At 47.4% G+C, this 24,177-nt stretch overlaps 1 protein-coding gene across 3 annotated transcripts in view; it reads right to left on the bottom strand.

Annotated features, from left to right (window-relative positions):
* Nucleotides 1–24,177, bottom strand: part of FMNL1 (formin like 1) — a 593,200-nt gene that overhangs the window by 51,194 nt on the left and 517,829 nt on the right. For all 3 annotated transcript variants that reach the window (XM_069634229.1, XM_069634230.1, XM_069634228.1), the window contains exons 18-20: nucleotides 12,456–12,690; nucleotides 2,002–2,070; nucleotides 747–827 (exon numbers count right to left, since the gene is read on the bottom strand). In XM_069634229.1, coding sequence (XP_069490330.1) covers nucleotides 747–827; nucleotides 2,002–2,070; nucleotides 12,456–12,690 — 385 coding nt within the window. The remainder of the gene's footprint in view (nucleotides 1–746; nucleotides 828–2,001; nucleotides 2,071–12,455; nucleotides 12,691–24,177) is intronic.

Raw genomic sequence — 24,177 nt, 5'->3', positions numbered from 1 at the left:
TGTCGCACCACACTTGAGAGGCAGCTGTCAGATTGTTAATAGTAATGCTTTTTAAGAAGAGAAGTTAGCAATACTGTGTTCTATCTTGACGCTTAATTGATGAGAACAAAACTGTGGGAGTCGTCTTGAAGTACCTTTATTTATCTTTGCTGGTATCGTTCAGTTACAGCGTTACTCTGGTTAAGATAGGTGCAAGGCTGTCAAACGCATTGCTGCACATTTAAAAGTGCATCCCGTTTGTGAATTCGGGATTCCATTTTAAATGTGCAGAAACGCCCTCTGATGTGCTCAAAGAGGTGAAAAAAGGCACCTGAACTGTGCTCATTCAGATGCCCATTGTGAGTTGGGCTGCTCCTTTTTTTGTTGAAAGTTAGATTTTGCCCTAAAAGGTTTTGAGAATCTGGGCCACTAGCGTGACACATTACTTTTGCCTATAGGCTGCCCGAAAGAGTTCAAGCTAATAAGGGTTGTCCAACTCCAGACCTCGAAGGCCAGACTCCTGACGGGTTTTCAGGATATCCCTCATTAATAGTCATAAGTTAAATTTGCATACAATGATTCTCAATGTATTTAAATTCTTTCTCACGAATATTAATGAGGGATAGCCAGAAAACCTGTCAGGATACCTGTAGCTGGACTAGCCAGCAAGGTTTTAAGCGCTTGATAAAAGGACTGTGTCAGCGCTCTCTGGTAACCCATCCACGCTTTTCATTCACACCACCGACTAACACTTTACCATCACTTACCACGTCAAGGCTCTGCAGGCGGAATCCATAGGCTGCTCCTCGCTTGGAGCTGTTCATGTAATTACCGAAGGCCAAAACGATCTGCGGGAAGACAGTGCACACTCATTATTCCTGCTGCAGGGTGGGAAAGAATGGCCGTGCACAGGTTAGGGGCGCATGGCAAAAGTGGCGCACTGGAACAGGGGCGCGCGGGGGCTTGGGAGCGTAGCCCAATTATGCTATCTGTTTATTTCAGTTTGACGAGTGGTGGAGGGGAGCATCTGTTTTTTAATGCAGCTTTATCAACATGCAGACGACATGTCAAGGAGGCTGTAGCAAAGTCTGCAAACATGTAGATATTGTTTTTTTTTTATAGCAGAAACTTAGCTGGGAAGCAACAGAGCACCGTGCAACAAGGGGGCGGGGTACAGTAATACAATGAAATAACATGGATAAACCAGAAGGCCAGAACATTGAAGACACATTTAGGATGTGGTCGAGCAGGTACAGAAGGCTAGTTGGCGGAAATGCAGTTGAGGAGGGAAAGGGTGAGCATGTCTGGGCCAGGGAGGTTCCGCAGGTGATCTGGAAGTTGTGTTTGAAGAGATGGTTCCTCAGCCCGTTTCTGAATTACGGGAGCCAGAGGACCAGTCTGATATCAGGTGGAATGCTGGTCCTTATTGCCAGTGCGTTGTTGGAGAAGGATTGCTTCCTGGTCCTTTTAGTTCTGGGCTTGAAATCTGGCGGGGCCCAGACTTCGAGTGCTACGTTCACCTCCGGAGGCAAGTTTGTTGGCAAGTAAGTGGGAAAATGGGTCGGTAGTGTCTTGTAAATGATGCAGGAATTCTTGGAGAAGAGGCCAGCCTAAACAGGCAGACAGTGAGTTCCCAGTGAGAAAAGGAAGAGGCAGTTGGGGAGAGGAATGCAGGAACAGAGTGGGAGGAAATAGGGAAGGCATGGGATGGGGAGAGGCCAAACATTAGCACAGTGAGACAAACCAGAGAAGGCCAAAGGTAGCACCACATGGTACTGCCAAGAGGACAACCATGGTAAATAGTTTAGATAAATCAAGGCAATCCCTTCCGTGGCTGACATTAGAGAAACCGCAGATGAGAGGGAGCGAGAGCATTGATGGGACAGCAGCAGTATAGGGTGAGCAATTAGAGATGGTGGCAGTGGGCCCTGCCTGAGCACAGTGAGTGCACAAAGAGCAGAGGGCATTCCCATAGCTATGAGTGCTACTTACCCTCTGAAGCACTGCTCTGGCATTTCTTACCTCCAGAATCTGCCGCAGCTTAACCGACGACTTGATGGACATGGAGGCTGCGATTATGGCGTTCAGTTGCTGTAACGAAGAGCGACACATCTTAGAAGGTGTTCAAAACAAAAGCATTTATTGGGAAATCCCAAAGACCTCTAAGAAGCACCTGGATACGAGATGACTTCTGCACCTCCCTAGTTGTCTGCTTTTCCACTCTCCCCACCCCCTTGCACCAGTTGCCTCTCACCTGCATTGTGTTGGTACCGTCTACCTGATGCTGGCTGCAGCTCGCCCGGGGCTGCTGCTCAACACTCGGATCTAACTGAAGCCCTTGTCTTAACTCTAATCTTTAAGTGGGACAGCCTTGGGTCTTTGTCACATTTAGGAAGGTCAACTTTCAATAGCTTCAAAGTGGGCTGACTCCTCTCGACATGTGGACATGATACCAAAGAGAGCCAGTTCAAAGTCAGTCAAGTACATGTGATAGGGCCAGCCTCTGCCTTGCTGCGTAGATCATGCAAGGATTAAATGTGAACTAATGATGACTTCCTCCTGGGCCCACACTTAAGCTACCAGTGGTTCAGGCCTGCTGAGAGAATGTGGTGTGTAGCTGCCCACAAGTGAGGCACCAGCCTTTTCTCATAGAAGACAGCTTATGAGATCTGGCAGTAGACTCTGGCCCCGTGGTCTGGCTGGTGTTGGTCCCTGAATCTCATTGCCTCACGCCAAAGCAACCTGCCAGCTTAAGCCAAAGCGAGTGGGTGGAAGATGGTTGGAAGAGCAGGACAAGATTAGAAGTGTGCCCTGTCTAGAGTGCAGTCCCCAAGGGAAGGAGATGTGAAAATCAGACATTTCAGGTCTCTTTCATTGGGTGTGAAGCTCACAGTCTCCCTCTTAGCCATCCCGAGAAGACTCCATTGACTTGCATGGGTGCCCATACGAGGGATTCAAAGCACCTTTCTGTTAAAACATTCAGTGTTGCGCCAAAAGCAAACATTTTGTGTCAAGTGGATTTGTGGACTTGATATTTCAGAGAAAGAGATAATCTGCACGTCAGGGTAAAGCGAGAGACCTTGAATAGAGAGAAATAAGGACATCTAAGGCTGCTCTAGCCTAAATTCTAATTAAGAGCAACACATGTTGGGGAAGATTTTCCCTCAACAAGGATTTGGAAGAAGTTGGATTTTTTCCTGAGTCACCTGTCATGTGGTTAGATACTGAGCATGTTCTTCCTAAAACATGGGCCCTTGGAAGTGGCTATTAGTCCTCACTGGGGTATGAGTTACACATTGTCACACAGTCCTCACGCTGGTAAAAAAGCTAAAGAGAACAATTGGAACAGTGATCTCCAGTCTGGAAAAGGTCTATCCCTTTATTTCATAGGCGGTATTCTCAAGGTGATACAAGGTCAAGCACTGAGGTAATAGATAACAATCTATTACCTCAGTGCTTGACCTTGTATCACCTTGAGGCTGGATCATGAACTACATCTTTATAGTTTAATAACCTGTAGACCCCGGCAAACATTCAGGAAATTCCTAACACAGCTTCCTTGTATTTTGTTCTTGCATATTTAAATATGGGGAGCTGGACGGAGTTAGCACTATGGCTGTACTGTAGTGCGGCATGTTGAGTCGGCAGGTGCTTGGTACGCGAGGTGAGCCTGTAAACTTAGAGTTACTACAGAACAATAGTTATTTTGCCTTTTTGCATAGCATACTCGTTTTTGTTCCAATTCATGAGAACAAAAATCCCCAAATAAAACTATTGTAGGGTGTCTACAAGTAAAGCTAGTTCTTCTATCTCCCTCTCTACCAGTGGTGTTCCCCAGGGGTCTAACCTCTTGCTCTGGCTTTTCAACCAATACCTGGCAACTCTCGCCTACTGCATTTCCATTTTCTGCTCTAACTTCCAGTGCTATGCTGATGACACCCAACTCATTTCAGGTTTCCTTCAGACACCTCCTCTCCTTCCCTTATCTCTGATTGCCTAATCGCCATTCAAAACTGGTGTGCCGCCAAATATCTTTTCTAAATGCCACCAAGACTGAGATCCTCTTCATTGGTTCACCTTCACCATCCTTTCCCCTCACTCTCTGCCCGGCCTCCCTTGGCCCTCCACCTACCCCTATCTGCCAGGCTAAGACTCTCTGGGTCATCTTTGACTCCACACTTTCCTTCTCCGCACACATCTCTGATGTCTCTAAAAAGTCAAACTTCCAACTGCACCTCCTTAGAGGTACTACTTTGCTTTTCCTCTCCTTCCCTCTGAAACTCACTGTCTCCCAAGCTCTGGTTCTCTCTAGGTTGGACTACTGTAACAGCCTCTTTCTGAATCTACCTGCTTCCACTCTCCGCCCTTTACAACTAATCCAGAACAGGACTGCGAGACTTGTCCTTTGCCTCAAGCCCTGGGATCGTATCTCTCCAGCTCTGAAATCCCTTCATTGGCTCCCAGTGGATGCAAGGATTACATTTAAAACCCTCTGCATTGTTCATAAGGCTTTCTGGGGCGTGGGTACAAATTACCTTCAACTATCCCTCTATAAATACCGCCCCTCTCGAGGCCTTCGCTCCTCTACCTCCAACTCCCTCAGGGTCCGTTGTTTTTCAAAGAAACGAGCTGGGGCAGATCTCTGTCTTCGTCTGGGGCCTCCCTAGGGATAGCCTCTCTGCCACCGTGAAACTTGAGGAGAACCATCTCCGGTTTTCAGAAGCACCTTAAGACCTTTCTCTTTGCTTCTGCCTTTGCCTTTGCCCCTCTTCTCCCCTGCTGATGTATTTTTCTCTCTTGGCACTGTGCACCCTGCCACCCTCTGTGTTCACGTCCAGGTATCTGCTCACCCTCCCTCCCTCCTGCACTGCCTTTGGGCCACCCCTTGCACTGGGATCTGTATCTGTACCCATACTGTCCCAATTCTTCTGATGCACTTATCAGATATACCCTATCTGACTAACCTTGCACTTGCCACTTACGGACTGCACTGCGGTGTCCGGTTAAAGGTGCGATTACAAAAGGTTTGAATGCAATAGGTTCGGGTACATCTATTTAAATATATGCAAGATGTTCATGGGGTGCTATTGAATGTGCACTAGGTATCGGTGGGTGGATAAAGTGAAACTCAAATTAGAAAACGATTGCTAGCTGGGCATCTGGTGTGGCTCCTGACTACGAGCCCCCCAAAATGTGCTCAAAAGCAAGAGGGATGTGTAATGCGGAAGCATTTCAGGAGAAAGGGGTCGCTTTATCAGTTATTTCTCTAGTGAACACTCACTAGCTGAAAACAGTCTTTATGCACCCATAATTAGCAGAACGGTGGTCCAGATGACCCGGGTGAGAAAGGAAGACTTGGAGAAAGCTTCATGACATTGAAGACAATGGGCCTCATTATGAGACCGGCAGTAGCCGTGCCGGTAAATCAGGCATGGCTGCCGCGGGTATCATTTTTTTTCGGTGCCCGGGAATGGGCAATTACCGGGTCATTACGGGTCAAAAATGCTCCCCATTCCTATTCGAGCACCATAGGGCTCAATGGGAATGGGGAAGCCGAATGCACCGGCACCATTCAGGAATGGTGCTGGTGCATCCGACATGGTCTGCTCGCAGGTGCCGGTCCGCCCACTAGGTCAGACCTGGCAGATGAAAAGGAACCCGCGAGCAGAACTCGTAGTTTGGCAGTCCGGTAACAACAGTACCGGCAAGCTTACCGGTACCATTGTTACTGGACCGGCAAATTTATAATAAGGCCCTGTGTCATCTGTTAATCTGATCAGATTTATTTTTTAATCTTTTCTTTTAATTGTGCTTTGGCTGATCAGATTTAAACTAGGCTTTGTCTGAAAATCTGCACCAAGGTTATGGCAGCTAGATTAAGACTGGTGCACGTTGACACGTCGGCGTGAGGAGTGATCTATTCGGGAACCTCTTTGCTGCACCGAAATCATGTAATACTATGGGATGCATAATTTGCAAAGGGGACTTCTCTGCCTTGAATATGTGACCATCCAGTGAGGAAACTCCATTTTAAGGTGCAGTTAAACACGCATCCGAGCGAACGCAGCCTTTATCCCTCGTCATCAGCTCACTTGTTTGTCTCCCCACTGAGCTATTTGTCCACTGGCTAATCCCAGGTTCCTCTCACCTCCTCCCAAACCCTCCTTTTATACCCACAGGGCAAGGTCTGGTGTCAGAGTAGGCTACTTCTCGGCAGATACGTAGCCAGGATTGTTTAACACATGGGGGGGCCTGAAGCTAACATAGTTGGGCCCACTGCAGTGACATTAACATCTGTAAATGCCCACACTGCGCTCCTGAGTAGGCATTTAGATGTTTTAGGTGGGCCTTGCCCTCTCAGGCCCTACTCTGTCTACGCCTCTCTCTGCTTCTCGGACAAGGTCAGGTGCTGTAATACAACTAAGGCTGTGATGTGTGGCGTCTAAATGTTTCATAAAATAGTATAGAGCTTTCATGGGAACAGACTAACAAAATCCTATTTCATCTTTTAACTGGGACAACAGCCCCAGGAGAGATTGGTTATGCAAGCTATGTGGCTTGCAGTAGAAACCCAAAACTTATTTTACCAACTTGCCCCAGGATACGTCTGAACGGAGAAAACGTCGGCCATTTTGTTATTCCAACAAGCTTTTTACCTGCAGGAAGCCTACTCCTATCTTGTAAATGATGGAACAAATCATGTGTTATTGTTGCCACTAATCAATTTTAAACAAAATGGAAACAAAAGTGGCCCAGGGCAAGTAAAGAGTGCAAACATTAAATGGTCTGAAGTCTTTATTATCAAAGTTTTGTTGAAAATGAAATTGTTGATTTTTTTTTCCAAAAAGGTTGCGGTAACCCGTTTATCTGGAATAAACTTAACTGTATTGAATAGGGACTGTGTATTCAGTATTATTTCGTTTTGAGTAATTAGGACTGTATGATATCACTTTTTAACAAATGCATTTTGCAGCACTCAGTGCTGCGTTTGACTAGGTTTAGGCATTATTAAATGCTTGTGGTAAAATAAAATATTTTTGGGATTTTTTTTACAAACAATCACAACATTGGTACTTACACTGTAGGGGATCACGCTTGCTTGCACTAATTTGGAAACTCTCCACTACATGCAATTATTAACGCTTCCATCACGTAGTGGAAAAGTAATGTGTAAAAAACACAGGACAAATCACCCTTAGACCTTACCTGTCCACTGTGCGCCTGTAAAAGTGTAAAAGCCTCTGGCAATTGACGATTGCGGAAGGCATTTACAATGGATTCCCAGGAGAATTCCCCTGATTTTTATCAGGTGTATAGGTCTGGCAGATTCCATAAGGCCCGGCTGGTTTTACGCCAGCATGAAAATACAAGCTGTTGTTAAACCATTTGCTGTTTGACAGAGCAGGAAAGCGTGACAGACACGGGGTCATTTTCAGGGTCCTATGTCTTGTTACAAATAAAATAAAAGTGACATACACTTTTACCACCATTTTACTGATTTTCAACACTTGGTCCTCATTACAGGTTTTGTGGTAAATCTGCCATTTTCCACCAAACCTGTTTGCAGTTACCACCACCTGATCCCATGGCATTACCACAGGATTGTGAGTGGTGGTATGGTAGCGTAAATCCCCATTTTTGGAGTCCATGGGACTAGATGGGGAGTTTTGGTCGTAATACTGCATCTCTACCCATTTTTGGAGGTAAAGTGGAGGATTCACCGCCACCATTTTGCAATGTACTTTGAGTGATCATGTGCTCGAAGTATAGCACACATTCTTCACCATCTGGCCTGCTGGACTTCATCCAAGTCCCTCAGACAGAAGAGCAAACACTAGGCCACACGGTCTACAGCCTTTGGCTCTCCACTTGTTTTGGACTACAACTCCCATCAGCCCCAACAAGCACAGTCAGTGGTGCGGGATTATGAAAGCGACAGTCCAAAACATCTGGAGAGCCAGCCAAACACAACAGTAGCCAATACATAATACACATATCCATCCGTTTGTGTAGGTTGAAACTAAGCGACACAGGGCGTTGATTGAAGTCCTGATGGTATTCTTCTGTGACCTGTGTTTTCATGAAATGGCTCATGCGTTCAGCCCTCCAACGATGGCCATGCTTGTGTGAAATCAAGTGCACCTGCTACCACTGGAATAAGAAATAGCCTGTTGATGTGTATCATTTAGGCAAGTGGTCTGGCAATTGCAAAGCGATGTGGATAACAGGCTGTGTGATGTGGGGAAAGCTGTGGTACTCAGATTATTAACATTAGAAGGATGAATGATCTACTAGCCAGGATACTTAAATCTTGGGAGCATGCTCGGTAACCCTCTGAACCATTCCACCAAATGGGGGTCCATTAACATTGAAAACTAATGTGCTGTCTTCATGGCGCTTGGGCTCTGACCAGTGAAAGAAAGAAAACAACAACACAATGAAAAACAACCAGCCTGCTCTGCATCTGTTAATGATCGCTGTTGTTCTACAGCTTGACCATGAGTGCGCCACCTTTTGCAGTTGCACAAATTGGCCAGAAAACTGCATGTTTCAAGACAGTACATCCTTGGTATGTTCGGAAAACGCGTGTTAAGGGAAATTACTAAAACATGTTTTGTGCTTCAACAATACCCTAATAAGTCTACCCTGTACTGTGTGTACATTTATTGGGAATGTAACTATACTATGGCATGCTGTACTAGTTAAATGAACCATCACTATGACTGGCAGCTTGTCTATGTCTGCTGTGACTAAGCCCCCTGCTTGGCTCCTGTGATGAAGGATGGGGTGACTATGGGAGCTGGGTGCCGCCACCCGCTAACGGATGCTGGGCCCAGTGGCAACATGGACAAAGATCCCCTGGCTCACCAAATGGCACCCCAAACACATGGCAGGAGCTTGACTCCTAGAGTGTACCTATTACACCGTCCCATTAAGGGGATATCCTGGAAGGATAGATTTATACTAAAGGTTCTTTCTTGCCTTGGGCAGGTTCCCCACGAATTAGCATTGAGGTAACAGCAGTGCTGGGCACAGAAGAGATGTTGACTTACAAGGAAGCAGGGGAGAGTTTTGGGAGCTCTGTGGTTTACGGAGAAACCTGAGAACAAAGAGAGAGAGACAACCAGAACAAACATGCAAGCCTCTGCAAGAAGAGAGCTATTTACTTACTGGATGCTATTAGTGGGCAGAGCAAAGAAAAGTTGAAGAGCGCTAGGCTCCACTTCGGCTGTTCCTTCCCTCACACACCAGAGCCGTAGCCCGGATTGTATAACAAGTGGGGCCTAAAGCTAATGTAGTTGGGTCCACCACATTGACATTCATATATGCAAATGCCCACAGAGCGCTGCTGATTGGGCAATTACAGATTTTGAATGGGCCTTGCCCGCTCAGGCCCTATACTGTCTATTCCTGACACACACACGCACGCACGCACGCACGCACGCGCGCGCGCACGCACGCGCACGGAGATACAGAATAGTGACAAGCCTTCATAAAGGCGTGGTCAAGGGAGCAGAAGAAGGTGGGCCAGGGCCTCTGGGGCAGCAGAAAAGATTCCCAAAGGACAACACTGGCCAATTCAACAGTAAGACAAAAAATGCATGCACCTGGAAATAGTTGAACAATGGCAGTCTTTAGATGTGGTATCAAGCCTTTATGTAAGGACACAGAATTGCCAAGGTTGTGTGGAAGTACAGAGAGAGTGGATGTGTGGTGTAGGAGATTGCTAGAAGCTGGAAGAGCTAGAGAAGAAAAGAGGAGCCTGGTGGACGAAACGCTGGTGAGTGGAGGATGTGAAGGGGGAGGGCAGAGATGGCTGCAGAAAGGAGGATGGAGAGGAGGAGGTATTGATCCTGGAGGTGGTGATTAAAAGGGGGGAACAAGAGGAGGAAGGAGGAAACAAAGATATCAACAAAGAGGGAGTTTGAGATAAGAGGCAGCCAAAGGGGTATCAGGAAAAAAAGAGGGGAACACCAAGTATGCTAAATGCCAGTTAGGTATAGTGGGGGGGGGGGTAAGACAATGCGGTGAGGTGTTGTGGAGGAATCAGGGATTCTAGGTGAGCACAGAGAGGCAAGAGAAGGAGAAGAAAAGCAATAGTAAAGCCTTTCTTAGGAACAAGTTCGTCCAAGGAGGCAGAGGAAAGTGGGGTATTGGGGAAAAGAGCCAGGTCCCCACATAGGGAGAAATGTTAAAATACTGCACCCCAGCCTTCTGATCAGCTTAAGTGGCCCATAGCTTTGTGGAAACTCTAGGGCTTGGCCTGGTGGCCCTCAACCCTTGCTGCCTCCTAGGCCTAGCGGGCAAGTGCCCAGAGGACATGACACTTAAGAGAGATCCAGAGAAACCTGGACAAGAAGAAGCACCAAAAGAAACCAATAAAGACGTGTGGGGCCACTTAAACCCCCAGACTCTGGTGACTGAGACATTCCCTGGAAGACAACAGAGGCATTTTGTGTTCCATCCAGAGAGACACTTCCCAGGAAGTGATCTGGGAGTGAGAGCCATTGCGCAGTATCAAGAGGGACACTTCCCACAAAGTGACCTGGGAGTGAGTGCCTTTGCGCAGTATCAAGAGAGACACTTCCCACAAAGTGACCTGGGAGTGAGTGCCTTTGCGCAGTATCAAGAGAGACACTTCCCAGGAAGTGACCTGGGAGTGAGAGCCGTTGAACAGCATCAAGGGAGACACTTCCCAGGAAGTGCCCTGGGAGTGAGTGCCTTTGCGCAGTATCAAGAGAGACACTCCCCAGGAAATGACCTGGGAGTGAGAGCAGTTGCGCAGCATCGAGAGAGACACTTCCCAGGAAGTGCCCTGGGAGTGCGAGCCGTTGCGCAGCATCAAGGGAGACACTTCCCAGGAAGTGCCCTGGGAGTGAGAGTCTTTGCGCAGTATCAAGAGAGACACTTCCCATGAAGTGACCTGGGAGTGAGAGCCACTTCCCAGCAAGTGACCGGGGAGTGAGAGCCTTTGCGTGGTATCCAGAGAGACACTTCCAAGGAAGTGATCTGGGAGTTAGAGCCTTTATGACACTTCCCAGAAAGTGACCTGTGAGTGGGAGCCTTTGCACAGTATTTAGAAAGACACTTCCCAGGAGGTGACCTGGGAGCGAGAGCCTTTGCGCAGTATCAAGAGAGACACTTCCCAGGAAGTAACCTAGGAGTGAGAGTCGTTGTGTGGTATCGAGAGAGACGCTTCCCAGGAAGTGACCTGGGAGTTCGAGCCGTTGCGCGGTATCAAGAGAGACACTTCCTAGAAAGTGACCTGGGAGTGAGAGCCATTGAGCGGTATCAAGAGAGACACTTCCCAGGAAGTGACCTGGGAGTGAGAGCTGTTGCGGGGTATCAAGAGAGACACTTCCCAGGAAGTTACCTGGGAGTTCGAGCCATTGCGCGGTATCAAGAGAGACTGTTGCGCAGTATCAAGTGAGACATTTCCCAGGAAGTGACCTGGGAGTGAGAGCTGTTGCACAGTATCAAAAGGGACACTTCCCAGGAAGTGACCTGGGAGTGTGAGCTGTTGCGCAGTATCAAGAGAGACACTTCCCAGGAAGTGACCTGGGAGTGAGAGCCGTTGTGCAGTATCAAGAGAGACACTTCTCAGGATGTGATCTGGGAGTGAGAGCCCTTGCGCAGTATCAAGAGAGACACTTCCCAGGAGGTGACCTGGGAGCGGGAGCCGTTGTGCAGTATCAAGAGAGACACTTCTCAGGATGTGATCTGGGAGTGAGAGCCGTTGCGCAGTATCAAGAGAGACACTTCTCAGGATGTGATCTGGGAGTGAGAGCCGTTGCGCAGTATCAAGAGAGACACTCCCCAGGAAGTGACCTGGGAGTGAGAGCCATTGCGAAGTATCAAGAGAGACACTTCTCAGGATGTGACCTGGGAGTGAGAGCCATTGCGCAGTATCAAGAGAGACACTTCAGTGACACTTCCCAGGAAGGAACCCCAGAGAGAGAGACTTTATGCTTCCAAAAGAGAACGCATTCTTTTACTCAGGGCCTTTTGCTTTAGTGGAAATCATGGCACAGCAGTCCTCAGTTTAGGTTTCCTTGCCTTGAGTGAACTCAGAGGGAGGAGGCTATGAACCCTGTCGCCTAGAGGGCTTTCTATTGTGTTTTTTCTGGGGGTGGGCAATTTCCTTATGTGTGTTAATAATACATGTACGTGAACTCCAAATTGTGGTTTTGGGCTGTTCTGTTTCTCCATCTTTGTGACAGTGGGCACAATTAACAAGCAGTGGCCCTCAGCAGACCAGAGTGTGCACCGCAGTACACCTTCAATCCTATCCATAATCCTCACGAATACCCTCATCTGCGCGGGGCGCACAATTGCTTATTTGTAAAGAGATCAGTATCAATGCTTGTGTCCACACAGGCCCTCTGAGATCCATGTTCTACCATTACCCCAACAACACTACTGTGCACCACCTCTTCTTTAAACAAGTGGGAATGAACGTGCATTGGACCTCATACCGGCGTGAGCAGCTGGGCGGTGTCGCTGAAGTTCCCCAAGAAGGTCATGACGTTTAGGCGCTCGGAGAGACGCGGGATTTTGCTGAACTGGATCATGAAGCGGTCTTCCTCGGAGAGGTCCTCCAGCGGCTTCTGCTCCTTCAGGTACTTGCCGATAGTAATTTGCTCGTACTCAGTAGGGATGAAGCGAATGAGAAGCTCAAGGAAATCCAGGTTGAGCGATTGCATGTCATACCTGCAAGAGAGCCAGACAAGGGACAGTCAATACAAGAGAATGCAACGCGGGGAGAAAGGCGGCCATGACAGAGTTGGCATCTGGGTCAGGACGAGGTCTGTTGGTTCAGTGCAGCATGATTCAAGATGGGTATTCTAAAATGTGTGCCATGATGGGCAGAGACTGCTGGGTTAGACCTAGGTCTACTGTTACTAACTCATTTTTTGGAGTGGGTGACTTGGAATGTATGTCACGATAGGGATCTGCAGGCAGGCTATATGGTAAACCTGAGGTTGGGAGGGCCTATGAGTCCAGGACATGAGCATGGGAAGCTGAGTGCTCTGGAATGGAGAATGTATTCTATGCTTGAGACAGATGGTCTTTGGCTGGTGCTAAAGTAATGGGAGGGGGACTTTACTCTGAGACATGCCAAGTCACATCTGAAGGGGAGAGAGTTGGTAACTGAACGGATGTAGGTTTCTAGACATCATGTCACACCTGTGAGTGGATGGGCAAATAAGAGCGCAAGTACATAGTAGCAGTGCCAAGCTGATGTGGGGACGGGGGACACACCTGAAAGGAGGGGCAGAAATTGGTACTGGACCGTCCGCAGGTGACATCTCTATTGCCTCTTGCACATGGCCTCTCTGTGGCTGCTTGTGTTGCACCTCACTATCAATGCCGCTGTATACACTTTCGGTGTCGGTCAGCCTATGACTTACCTATGACTTCCTGCAAGTGCCTCTTTCTGACTGCCTGTGTGTGTTGTGTGTGTGTGTGGCAGCGCTGTCTATTTCCGGCTTATTAGTGACTGCCTGCATGGGGCCACTCTGACTGCTAATTTCTGTGTTATTGTTTCCTGTGACTGATTGTGTGTGTGACTGCCTGCATGGGGCCACTTTGACTGCTAATGTCTTTGTCATTGCCTCCTGCCTGTGAATGATTGTGTGTGTGACTGCCTGCATGGGGCCACTTTGACTGCTAATGTCTTTGTCATTGCCTCCTGTGACTGATTGTGTGTGTGACTGCCTGCCTGCGGCCTCTCTGGTACTGCTTGTATATGGCTCTTACAGTAGCTGAGAGTGACATCTCTACAGGTAGATTTGTTGTATCTGCTGAGTCGCCCATATTGTCCACAGATCTCGGAAATGGTTTGGCCTCAATGTATCTTCGGCGCCGGCTACACACAGCCTTTTGAGATACTTTTTATCATTCCGAAACTTGCAGGGTCGGACTGGGGCATTACGATGGCTCGGGCACCAATGAAAAAGCGGCCTACCGTTGCAAACGGAAGTTCATTCCTTTTGGGACAGTTTGAGTACTACCCAAAGGGGTTCTTTTTGATAAAATGGGACGCAAATTGTGCATTTAAAAAAATATTGATTCAGTAACACTGGTCAAAACTACTAGCCGCATGGTGAAGTAACTTAGCAAACTGGCCCACATTGGTGAAAAAAGTGGCCCACTTTTACCAAACAAACTGGCCCACACTAGCATTTTGCATTTTTGGTTCAGGCATTTCCCTGTTGCCCTATCGGCCAGTCTGTGCCTGACACCTTGGTGGCTCCTTGTTATTCAGCAGGGGTGAAAGCGCCAGCACCTCCATGCGCTGGTCCTCACCACGCACATAGCTTTCAGATGGCCGCAGGTGGTGCTGGGTTGAAACCCTACCCAGTGCACCTGTGATAGCCTGGGGACAAGGCTTCAAACCTGGTCTTGGCTTCATCAATTGGGTGACCCCTAGGCCAACTGGGGCAAGGATTCCATCCACTTCACAGTTGTTACTTTTTAACGTGTTCTGTAAATCGTACATTTTACACCTGCACAATTTATTTAGTGTTTATCGATTATTATGGTTTTGATTTTTTCCCCATGTGTTTTTAAGAACTGTCATTTTTAGGGCAGGGGAAATAAGCACCGCAAATTAGCAGTGGAAAATGTCTGCAGTGTTACTTGCTTATTATTTCTTTATTTTTAACCTCTCCTGTTTTTACAATACATATTGAATGTTTGGGTTACACTGTATTATTGTGTCGCAGAAACAATCTACAATACTCTTCTGAAAGAACTCACACCACCTCATTCAAACACCTTGTTCCGGTCAAGCTCCACCTGCCATGCAAGCTCCACCTGACATGCAAACTCAACCTTCCATGCAAACTCCACCTGCCATGCAACCTCCACCTGCCATGCAACCTCCACCTGCCATGCAAGCTCCATCTGCCATGCAAACTCAACCTTCCATGCAAACTCAACCTTCCATACAAGCTCCACCTGCCATGCAACCTCCACCTGCCATACAAGCTCCACCTGCCATGCAAACTCAACCTTCCATGCAAGCTCCACCTGCCATGCAAGCTCCACCTGCCATGCAAACTCAACCTTCCATGCAAGCTCCACCTTCCATGCAAGCTCCACCTGCCATGCAAGCTCAACCTGCCATGCAAGCTCCACCAGCTCCCCCCTGCTCACCCAGTGCAGGTGATGGGCAAAAGCATAGGCAGTGCCTGTTAGGGAGAATTCTCCAGAATGGCTAATTTCCCTTACCTTTTGAGTCCCTCAGGAGCTTTGCTGGATTTCTAGAGTTTCATTATTTTACCTGGTAAGAGTGTGAGACTTTTTTCCCACTCTTACATGTGTTTTGCTGTGTGTTGTACATTTCTATGCTCATGAACTATGGAGTCTCATCCACTCCATAGGCATCATCTTTTTACTGTCTGTCACTCAGACAGACAGTTGTCTTTTCAGACTTCCCACTTTAAACTCCATTTTCTGGGACTGACTACTGTCTCCCAGAACATGTAAAGTTACCATTGACTTTACTAGTCTTTTTAAATGTATAAACCCAGTACACCCTACCTTCCAATAGAGTACTGGAGGGGTTAATAGTTATCCCCTTTTGTCTGATTCTCATGGAACATTATTTTGTTCCCCTTTCTCTAAGATTTGGCTGGTGGCAGTGGTATCTACCATTTTTATTCTACCGCGGACTATGAAAATAGCCTTGGTACCGTTAGAGGCTATGGTGGTAGCCTTGAACGAAACCCGGTAATCCATGTTTATTCTAACTTGGTTCTGGTTGAGTTCTTTTGCCACATCTTTTAGTAAAGTGTTTTACTCTGCGCACCAAACCAGGTTTGGTTCCTTTGTTCGCAGTCCTTTGGCAGGCTTCTGCACAGAAGCCCTCCTTAGGCACCTGAGTGGGCAGGATGTGAGGGAGGGGTTTGAGGCCCCCTGCACAGGGTCTCCTTTGAGACCCAAGTCGCACTCATGTTTGACTGGCTAGGTGGCTGTCCTGCTAGGACAGCCACCCTGTTGTTTGATTGACAGCCAGGCTGTGTGAATGGGGGATTTGGTGCATAAAAAGCCAGTCTCTGGGACTGGAAGGCAAAGTTGCCACTGGAATGAGAGAACCAATGAGGAGCTGAAGGAAGACGACTGCTGGAACTACTGGACACCTGGTGAAGCCCTGCTGCAGGTCTGAATTGCCTGAAACTTCAACGACAGAGGAGATCTGCAAGGAATCTTCTCCCCTTGAGCTTGGTGGGAACAACCAGCTCGCCAAAAGCCAGACACCAGTCCTCCCCCTGGTCGAATTTGCTGTGCATCGCTGCAGTAGATCAGATAGCCAGTGGGAACAGAACCAGTTTGGGTTTTAAGGAGCGCACCTTTTATTCAACGTTTTGCTCCGCAGTGCAGGACCCTCCAGCCATCCTCCTTCTTATCCCCACGACTGAAGCTTCAGGAACCGCGAGCCTGCAGGAACTGCCAGGAACAACTGCCTCAGCTACAGCATTCTTCTTCTTTTAAGGTACTGTGCAAATCCGGTCGTTCTTTCCGACCGACCGCGGTGAAAGTGCTTGAAATCTTTCACCTCTCTGAAGGCTTGTCCTTCTCTTCTACTTTAAATAACTTTTCCTCTGACCAAGTTCATTTTGAACTCTTGGCAAAGACTTAACCGCAAACTACTCTGAACTGTGTGATCCTCTGCACAGACTCTGAACTATTAACATTGGCCCAGGCCCAGTGGTCGAAGTGTACGAAAATAAGTAGTGGAACTATGTTCCCTACTGGCCTGCACCACTCCCCACAGACCCCATAGCCGCGCCCCCTCCCATGCACAATAAAAAACCCAAAACACATGTGCCTGCTCTTAAAGGAATCGTCTGGTGCAGTGCACTGAAAGTGCAAGTTTCAACTTCTTCCTACACTTTTATTTTAAAAAGAAACTGTTCCGGAACGGTTTCTTTTTAAAATAAAAGTATAGGAACGGTAAAACGTAATTAAAAGAAGTAGGGGAGCACCGCTCCCGACCACTCCCGCCCACTTCGACCACTGCCCAGGCCTATTGACTTGAATCCTAGTTGTAGTAGCCTTTTCTAAATTGCCCTCCCTATAACTTGTTGGTGTTGTTGATTTTGAATAACCTTGTCTTTTCTCCCTTTTAAATTGCTGGAGTGCTATTTTGCTCACACTTCATTTTGTCCAGAATTGATTGGGTGTTATTGTAGTATATTAAGACTGTGATTTTCTGCTGCTTTATAATAGTGAACTGTTTTATAAGTGATGGTGTAAATAAATGTATATTCTTTTACTCAGAAACCTTGAATCAGTGTTTGTTTGAACCATAGTAATTGCTGCCCTTTGTGTAACTTCTTGTACTGCTCACTTTACTCTTGAGATAAGTCTGGCTGCTCAGCCATCGTTACCACTTTACTGTGTAGTACAGGCTTGTACCAAAGGTGAAATTGTACTTACACTTGTAGTCTTAATTGTGTGTGGTGTTCCCAAAGGGTACTGTATATGATTCTGCCTAACAGTGCCCAACCGATTATAGAACAGTTGGCTGTTGTCAAAGACCACAACAAATGGGCCTTTTGTGTGTATCACTTAGGTTGTGCTTCGGGGTGCACAGTTATGATATGATAGTTTATTTATATAGCGCCTATACACAATGTGTTTCAAAGGGCTTCAAGGCAAGGAAAGGAACAAGGGAAAATACAACGACATTCTTACAGGCCATGAACAGTAAGGATGTGAAATTAACTATCGTACTCGGCCTGACGACATTTCAGATAGTGCAAGAGCTAAAGACATAGCTTCTTCTTATCATCTAAAGGTTTTTTCTTATTATGTGGTAGCAATGTGGCCCTGCTTAATTGCTGTGCTGTTCTATCTCATCAATTGCTCATATGGTACTCATGGAAGGCAACCAAAGTGATGGACCCTGCTCTTCTGCTCCCCTCATGCACAGTAGTAAGCATTGATGTTAATTATTCCTTTTTATGGCCTCACTTAACGGTATTTCTATGAACGTCAATGGCCTTAACATATATTTTAAAAGAAAGAAAATACTAAACTGCTTCCAGTGTAAAGGCCCAATGGAGCATCCATTCAAGAAACCCTCCTTGCAGAGGAAGACGTAGTGAAGCTTCAAAGAGACTCGGTGGGTCGGGTGCTCTACGGTGTGTGGGAGTGGGGGTAGGGGAAACGTGGACTTTTTATTTCACAAATCATTACAGTACAAAGTGTTCAAAACCTGGAAAGATCGTGAAGGGTGGATTATGGTCAAAATCAGGCACGCTCTGTGCTCCTGACACCTGAAATCATTACAGCATAGCCTGGCCTTAAGGTATTTTTGTCCATTTTTAAAGTGATAAAGCTTAACGCATACATCGTTACATTCAGGAATCTACAACACTTGGCTCTCAGGATGTTTTGGACTACAACTCCCATCAGCCCTAGTCGGCATTGTAAATTGCGAGGGATAGTGGGAGTTGTAGTCCAAAACATCAGGATAGTCGCAGGTTGTAGACCCTCATAAAAAAAAGCCCACACTAGCTTTGCCTGGGTTCCTTTAAAAAAAGGAAATAGTGTAAATAGTAACACACACTTGGAAAAGCCGTAAAACATGCATACATACTGTAGTACAGTGCACTGTGATTGGCACTTTATAGCTGAGTGTATTGTGACCTATGGAGGGGCTGGGGGGTGTTAATGCTTATCCACGCTTCTCCAGGCTTCACATTTACAACATTGAGGGTGAGGTGGTAGGGAATATGCCCAGCAGAGCGTACTTTGACTCTCCCCAGTGTCTTTTGGAATTGGCCATTTAAAATGTATTTTGGTGCTTTTGTTTTGACACCTTCAAGTAATTGAAATGCAATATGTAATAAAGACACAGAATACATATACTATTTCCAGCTTGCGATGCTGTATGTATGTTTATGTACACTTAGAGCAGCATTTGCTGTCGTAGCTTGGTTCACCCAGAGGGCTCTGTGCAATGACTTGCTTGGTGAAGGTAGTCTCTCCATGTATTCGCTGTGACGTGGGCCGTCGCCCATGTCAGGTGACGACCCACGTGTGTGCAGAAATAAAGAGAGGCCCCAAACAGGCACGGGCATAGACCCTCTGTGGCAACGACACCCAACTAAGTGTCGATATTGGGCTCCTAGGTTCGCTCCCCGGAGTACACCAACAGTATTGAGACGCCCGGTGAATGGCGGGAAATAATTCCTTCAGGTATCCAATGGCGCAGGTTCGGAACTGCTTGATAATCAGCATCGCGTTTAGCTTTTGGGAACAATAATAAGGATCCCAAAGGTGCCTCTTTATTGTAACATCTTTATTGAAATGTGTGCTATATTTTGGGATGCCCCTCATGTTTTAATTTGTGCGCTGTATCTTTACATTTTAGGGTCTGGCGGCTATTTTGATGGAGAGGGCAACCTCCCACAGAGTGCTTAACACCTCGGGCCCAGCCGCTGCAGAGTACCAATGGCTGGGGGAGGGCAGGTGAGCGAGGGCTTGGCTGCTTGCACACTTTAGAAGTGAACGCACATGTTAACACATCTCCATATTTCCTTTTGCACCTGGGCAACATGGTTTCTCACTGGTGCCACACCGTGGATAGGTGAAGTCACTTTCTTTTTAGGCATGTAGGGATGGCAAAAAAACAAAATCAAGCAGAGGTCAATAGACAACAAAACGCGTCTCGCTTGGGGCAAAGGTTGCATCATCCGCAGCCGACATGACAGTGGGCAATGGCTGGGAAATACCTCTTTACCCGTTGGAAGCAGAGGGCGCTGGGTGGAAAAGACAACATTACTTTGCGTTAGCAGTGGACAGTGAGTGGAAAAGATCTCTACCATGAGGAAGTAGTGGGGCCTGGAAGGAAAATACATCTTTACCATGTGGAAATAGGGGTCACTGGGAGGAAAAGACATCTGTACCTTGAGGAAGCAGAGGGCCCTGGCTGGAAAATTCCTCTACCTAATGGAAATAGTGGGCAATGGGTGGAAAAGACATCTGTACCTAATGGAAATAGTGGGCAATGGGTGGAAAAGACATCTGTACCTTGTGGAAGCAGTGGGCAATGGGTGGAAAATACCTCTTTATCCTTTGGAAGCAGTGGACAGTGAGTGGAAACTACCTCTACCATGTGTAGGTAGTGGGTCCTGGGAGGAAAATGCATGTTTACCTTATGGAAATAGTGGGCGCTGGGTGGAAAAGACATCTGTACCTTGCGGAAGCAGTGGACAGTGAGTAGAAAAGACCTCTACAATGAGGAAGTTGTGAGTCCTGGATAGAAAAGACACCTGTAAATTGTGGAAATTGTGGAAATAGTAGGCCCTGGGAGCAAAAGAAATGTTTACCTTGTGGAAGCAGTGGACGCTGGGAGGAAAAGACATCTTTATCTTGTGGAAGCAGTGGGTCCTGGGTGGAAAATACATCTTTATCTTGTGGAAGCAGTGGGTGCTGGGTGGAAAATACATCTTTACCTTGTGGAAGCAGTGGGTCCTGGGTGGAAAATACATCTTTACCTTGTGGAAGCAGTGGGTGCTGGGTGGGAAAGATGGTGGAAAAGACATCTTTACCTTGTGGAAGCAGTGGACGCTTGGTGGAAAAGACATCTTTACCTTGTGGAAGCAGTGGACGCTTGGTGGAAAAGACATCTTTACCTTGTGGAAGCAGTGGACGCTTGGTGGAAAAGACATCGTTACCTTGTGGAAGCAGTGGGTCCTGGGTGGAAAATACATCTTTACCTTGTGGAAGCAGTGGGTCCTGGGAGGAAAATACATCGTTACCTTGTGGAAGCAGTGGGTCCTGGGTGGAAAATACATCTTTACCTTGTGGAAGCAGTGGGTGCTGGGTGGGAAAGACATCTTTACCTTGTGGAAGCAGTGGGTGCTGGGTGGGAAAAACATCTTTACCTTGTGGAAGCAGTGGACGCTGGGAGGAAAATACATCTTTACCTTGTGGAAGCAGTGGGTGCTGGGTGGAAAATACATCTTTACCTTGTGGAAGCAGTGGGTGCTGGGTGGGAAAGATGGTGGAAAAGACATCTTTACCTTGTGGAAGCAGTGGACGCTTGGTGGAAAAGACATCTTTACCTTGTGGAAGCAGTGGACGCTTGGTGGAAAAGACATCTTTACCTTGTGGAAGCAGTGGACGCTTGGTGGAAAAGACATCGTTACCTTGTGGAAGCAGTGGACGCTGGGAGGAAAATACATCTTTACCTTGTGGAAGCAGTGGGTCCTGGGTGGAAAATACATCTTTACCTTGTGGAAGCAGTGGGTGCTGGGTGGGAAAGACATCTTTACCCTGTGGAATCAGTGGACGCTTGGTGGAAAAGACATCTTTACCTTGTGGAAGCAGTGGACGCTTGGTGGAAAAGACATCATTACCTTGTGGTAGCAGTGGACGCTGGGAGGAAAAGACATCTTTATCTTGTGGAAGCAGTGGGTCCTGGGTGGAAAAGACATCTTTACCTTGTGGAAGCAGTGGGTGCTGGGTGGAAAAGACATCTTTACCTTGTGGAAGCAGTGGGTGCTGGGTGGAAAATACATCTTTACCTTGTGGAAGCAGTGGACGCTTGGTGGAAAAGACATCGTTACCTTGTGGAAGCAGTGGACGCTGGGAGGAAAATACATCTTTACCTCGTGGAAGCAGTGGGTCCTGGGTGGAAAATACATCTTTACCTTGTGGAAGCAGTGGACGCTTGGTGGAAAAGACATCGTTACCTTGTGGAAGCAGTGGACGCTGGGAGGAAAATACATCTTTACCTTGTGGAAGCAGTGGACGCTTGGTGGAAAAGACATCGTTACCTTGTGGAAGCAGTGGACGCTGGGAGGAAAATACATCTTTACCTTGTGGAAGCAGTGGGTCCTGGGTGGAAAATACATCTTTACCTTGTGGAAGCAGTGGGTGCTGGGTGGAAAATACATCTTTACCTTGTGGAAGCAGTGGGTGCTGGGTGGGAAAGACATCTTTACCTTGTGGAAGCAGTGGACGCTGGGAGGAAAATACATCTTTACCTTGTGGAAGCAGTGGGTGCTGGGTGGGAAAGACATCTTTACCTTGTGGAAGCAGTGGACGCTTGGTGGAAAAGACATCGTTACCTTGTGGAAGCAGTGGACGCTGGGTGGGAAAGATGGTGGAAAAGACATCTTTACCTTGTGGAAGCAGTGGGTGCTGGGTGGGAAAGACATCTTTACCTTGTGGAAGCAGTGGGCGCTTGGTGGAAAAGACATCGTTACCTTGTGGAAGCAGCGGACGCTTGGTGGAAAAGACATCTTTACCTTGTGGAAGCAGTGGGTGCTGGGTGGGAAAGACATCTTTACCTTGTGGAAGCAGTGGGCGCTTGGTGGAAAAGACTTCTTTACCTTGTGGAAGCAGTGGGCGCTTGGTGGAAAAGACATCTTTACCTTGTGGAAGCAGTGGGTGCTGGGTGGGAAAGACATCTTTACCTTGTGGAAGCAGTGGACGCTTGGTGGAAAAGACATCGTTACCTTGTGGAAGCAGTGGACGCTGGGAGGAAAAGACATCTTTATCTTGTGGAAGCAGTGGGTCCTGGGTGGAAAATACATCTTTACCTTGTGGAAGCAGTGGACGCTTGGTGGAAAAGACATCTTTACCTTGTGGAAGCAGTGGACGCTGGGAGGAAAAGACATCGTTACCTTGTGGAAGCAGTGGACGCTGGGAGGAAAAGACATCGTTACCTTGTGGAAGCAGTGGACGCTGGGTGGAAAATACATCTTTACCTTGTGGAAGCAGTGAGCCGTGAGTGGAACCGACCTCTACCTTGTGGAAGCAGTGGGGCCTGGTTGGAAAAGACACCTTTACCTTGTGGAAGCAGTGGGTGCTGGGTGGAAAAGACATTGTTACCTTGTGGAAGCAGTGGACGCTTGGTGGAAAAGACATCTTTACCTTGTGGAAGCAGTGGGTGCTGGGTGGGAAAGACATCTTTACCTTGTGGAAGCAGTGGGCGCTTGGTGGAAAAGACATCTTTACCTTGTGGAAGCAGTGGGCGCTTGGTGGAAAAGACATCTTTACCTTGTGGAAGCAGTGGGTGCTGGGTGGGAAAGACATCTTTACCTTGTGGAAGCAGTGGACGCTTGGTGGAAAAGACATCGTTACCTTGTGGAAGCAGTGGACGCTGGGAGGAAAAGACATCTTTATCTTGTGGAAGCAGTGGGTCCTGGGTGGAAAATACATCTTTACCTTGTGGAAGCAGTGGACGCTTGGTGGAAAAGACATCTTTACCTTGTGGAAGCAGTGGACGCTGGGAGGAAAAGACATCGTTACCTTGTGGAAGCAGTGGACGCTGGGTGGAAAATACATCTTTACCTTGTGGAAGCAGTGAGCCGTGAGTGGAACCGACCTCTACCTTGTGGAAGCAGTGGGGCCTGGTTGGAAAAGACACCTTTACCTTGTGGAAGCAGTGGGTCCTGGGTGGGTGGAAAATACATCTTTATATTGTGGAAGCAGTGGACCCTGGGTGGAAAAGACATCTTTATCTTGTGGAAGTAGTGAGCCGTGAGTGGGACCGACCTCTACCTTGTGGAAACAGTGGGGCCTGGGGGGGAAAGACATCTGTACCTTGTGGAAGCAGTGGAGCCTGGGGGGGATACATCTTTACATTGTGGAAGCAGTGGGGCTTGGGGGAAAAGACATTGTTACTTTGCAGAAGCAATGGACGGTGAGTGAAAAAAACATTTACCATGAGGAAGTAGTGAGCCTTGGGTGGAAAAGACATCTGTAATTTGTGGAAATATTAGGCCCTGGAAGCAAAAGAAATGTTTACCTTGTGGAAGCACTGGGTCCTGGGAGGAAAAGACATCTTTGCCTTGTAGAAGCAGTGAGCCGTGAGTGGAAAATACATCTTTACCTTGTAAAACAGTGGGGCCTGGGATGAAAAGACATCTTGATCTTGTGGAAATCAAACAGTGGGTCCTGGGAGGAAAATACATCTTTACCTTTTGGATGCAGTGGGTGCTGGGTGGGAAATACATCGTTACCTTGTGGAAGCAGTGGGGCCTGGGAGGAAAAGACATCTTTTCCTTGTGGAAACAGTGGTGCCTCAGAGGAAAAGACATCTTTACCTTGTGGAAATAGTGGGCACTGGGGGGAAAAGGCATCTTTACTTTGTGGAAGCAGTGGGCAATGGGTGCAAAGGACCTCTTTACCTTTTGGAAGCAGAGGGCGCTGGATGGAAAAGACATT

This window comes from Ambystoma mexicanum, chromosome 13 (assembly GCF_040938575.1).
Source record: "Ambystoma mexicanum isolate Mex_15411 chromosome 13, UKY_AmexF1_1, whole genome shotgun sequence".
NCBI lineage: Eukaryota > Metazoa > Chordata > Amphibia > Caudata > Ambystomatidae > Ambystoma > Ambystoma mexicanum.
Note: the sequence above shows the minus strand (reverse complement) of the source record. Positions and strands in the feature narration are given on the sequence as shown.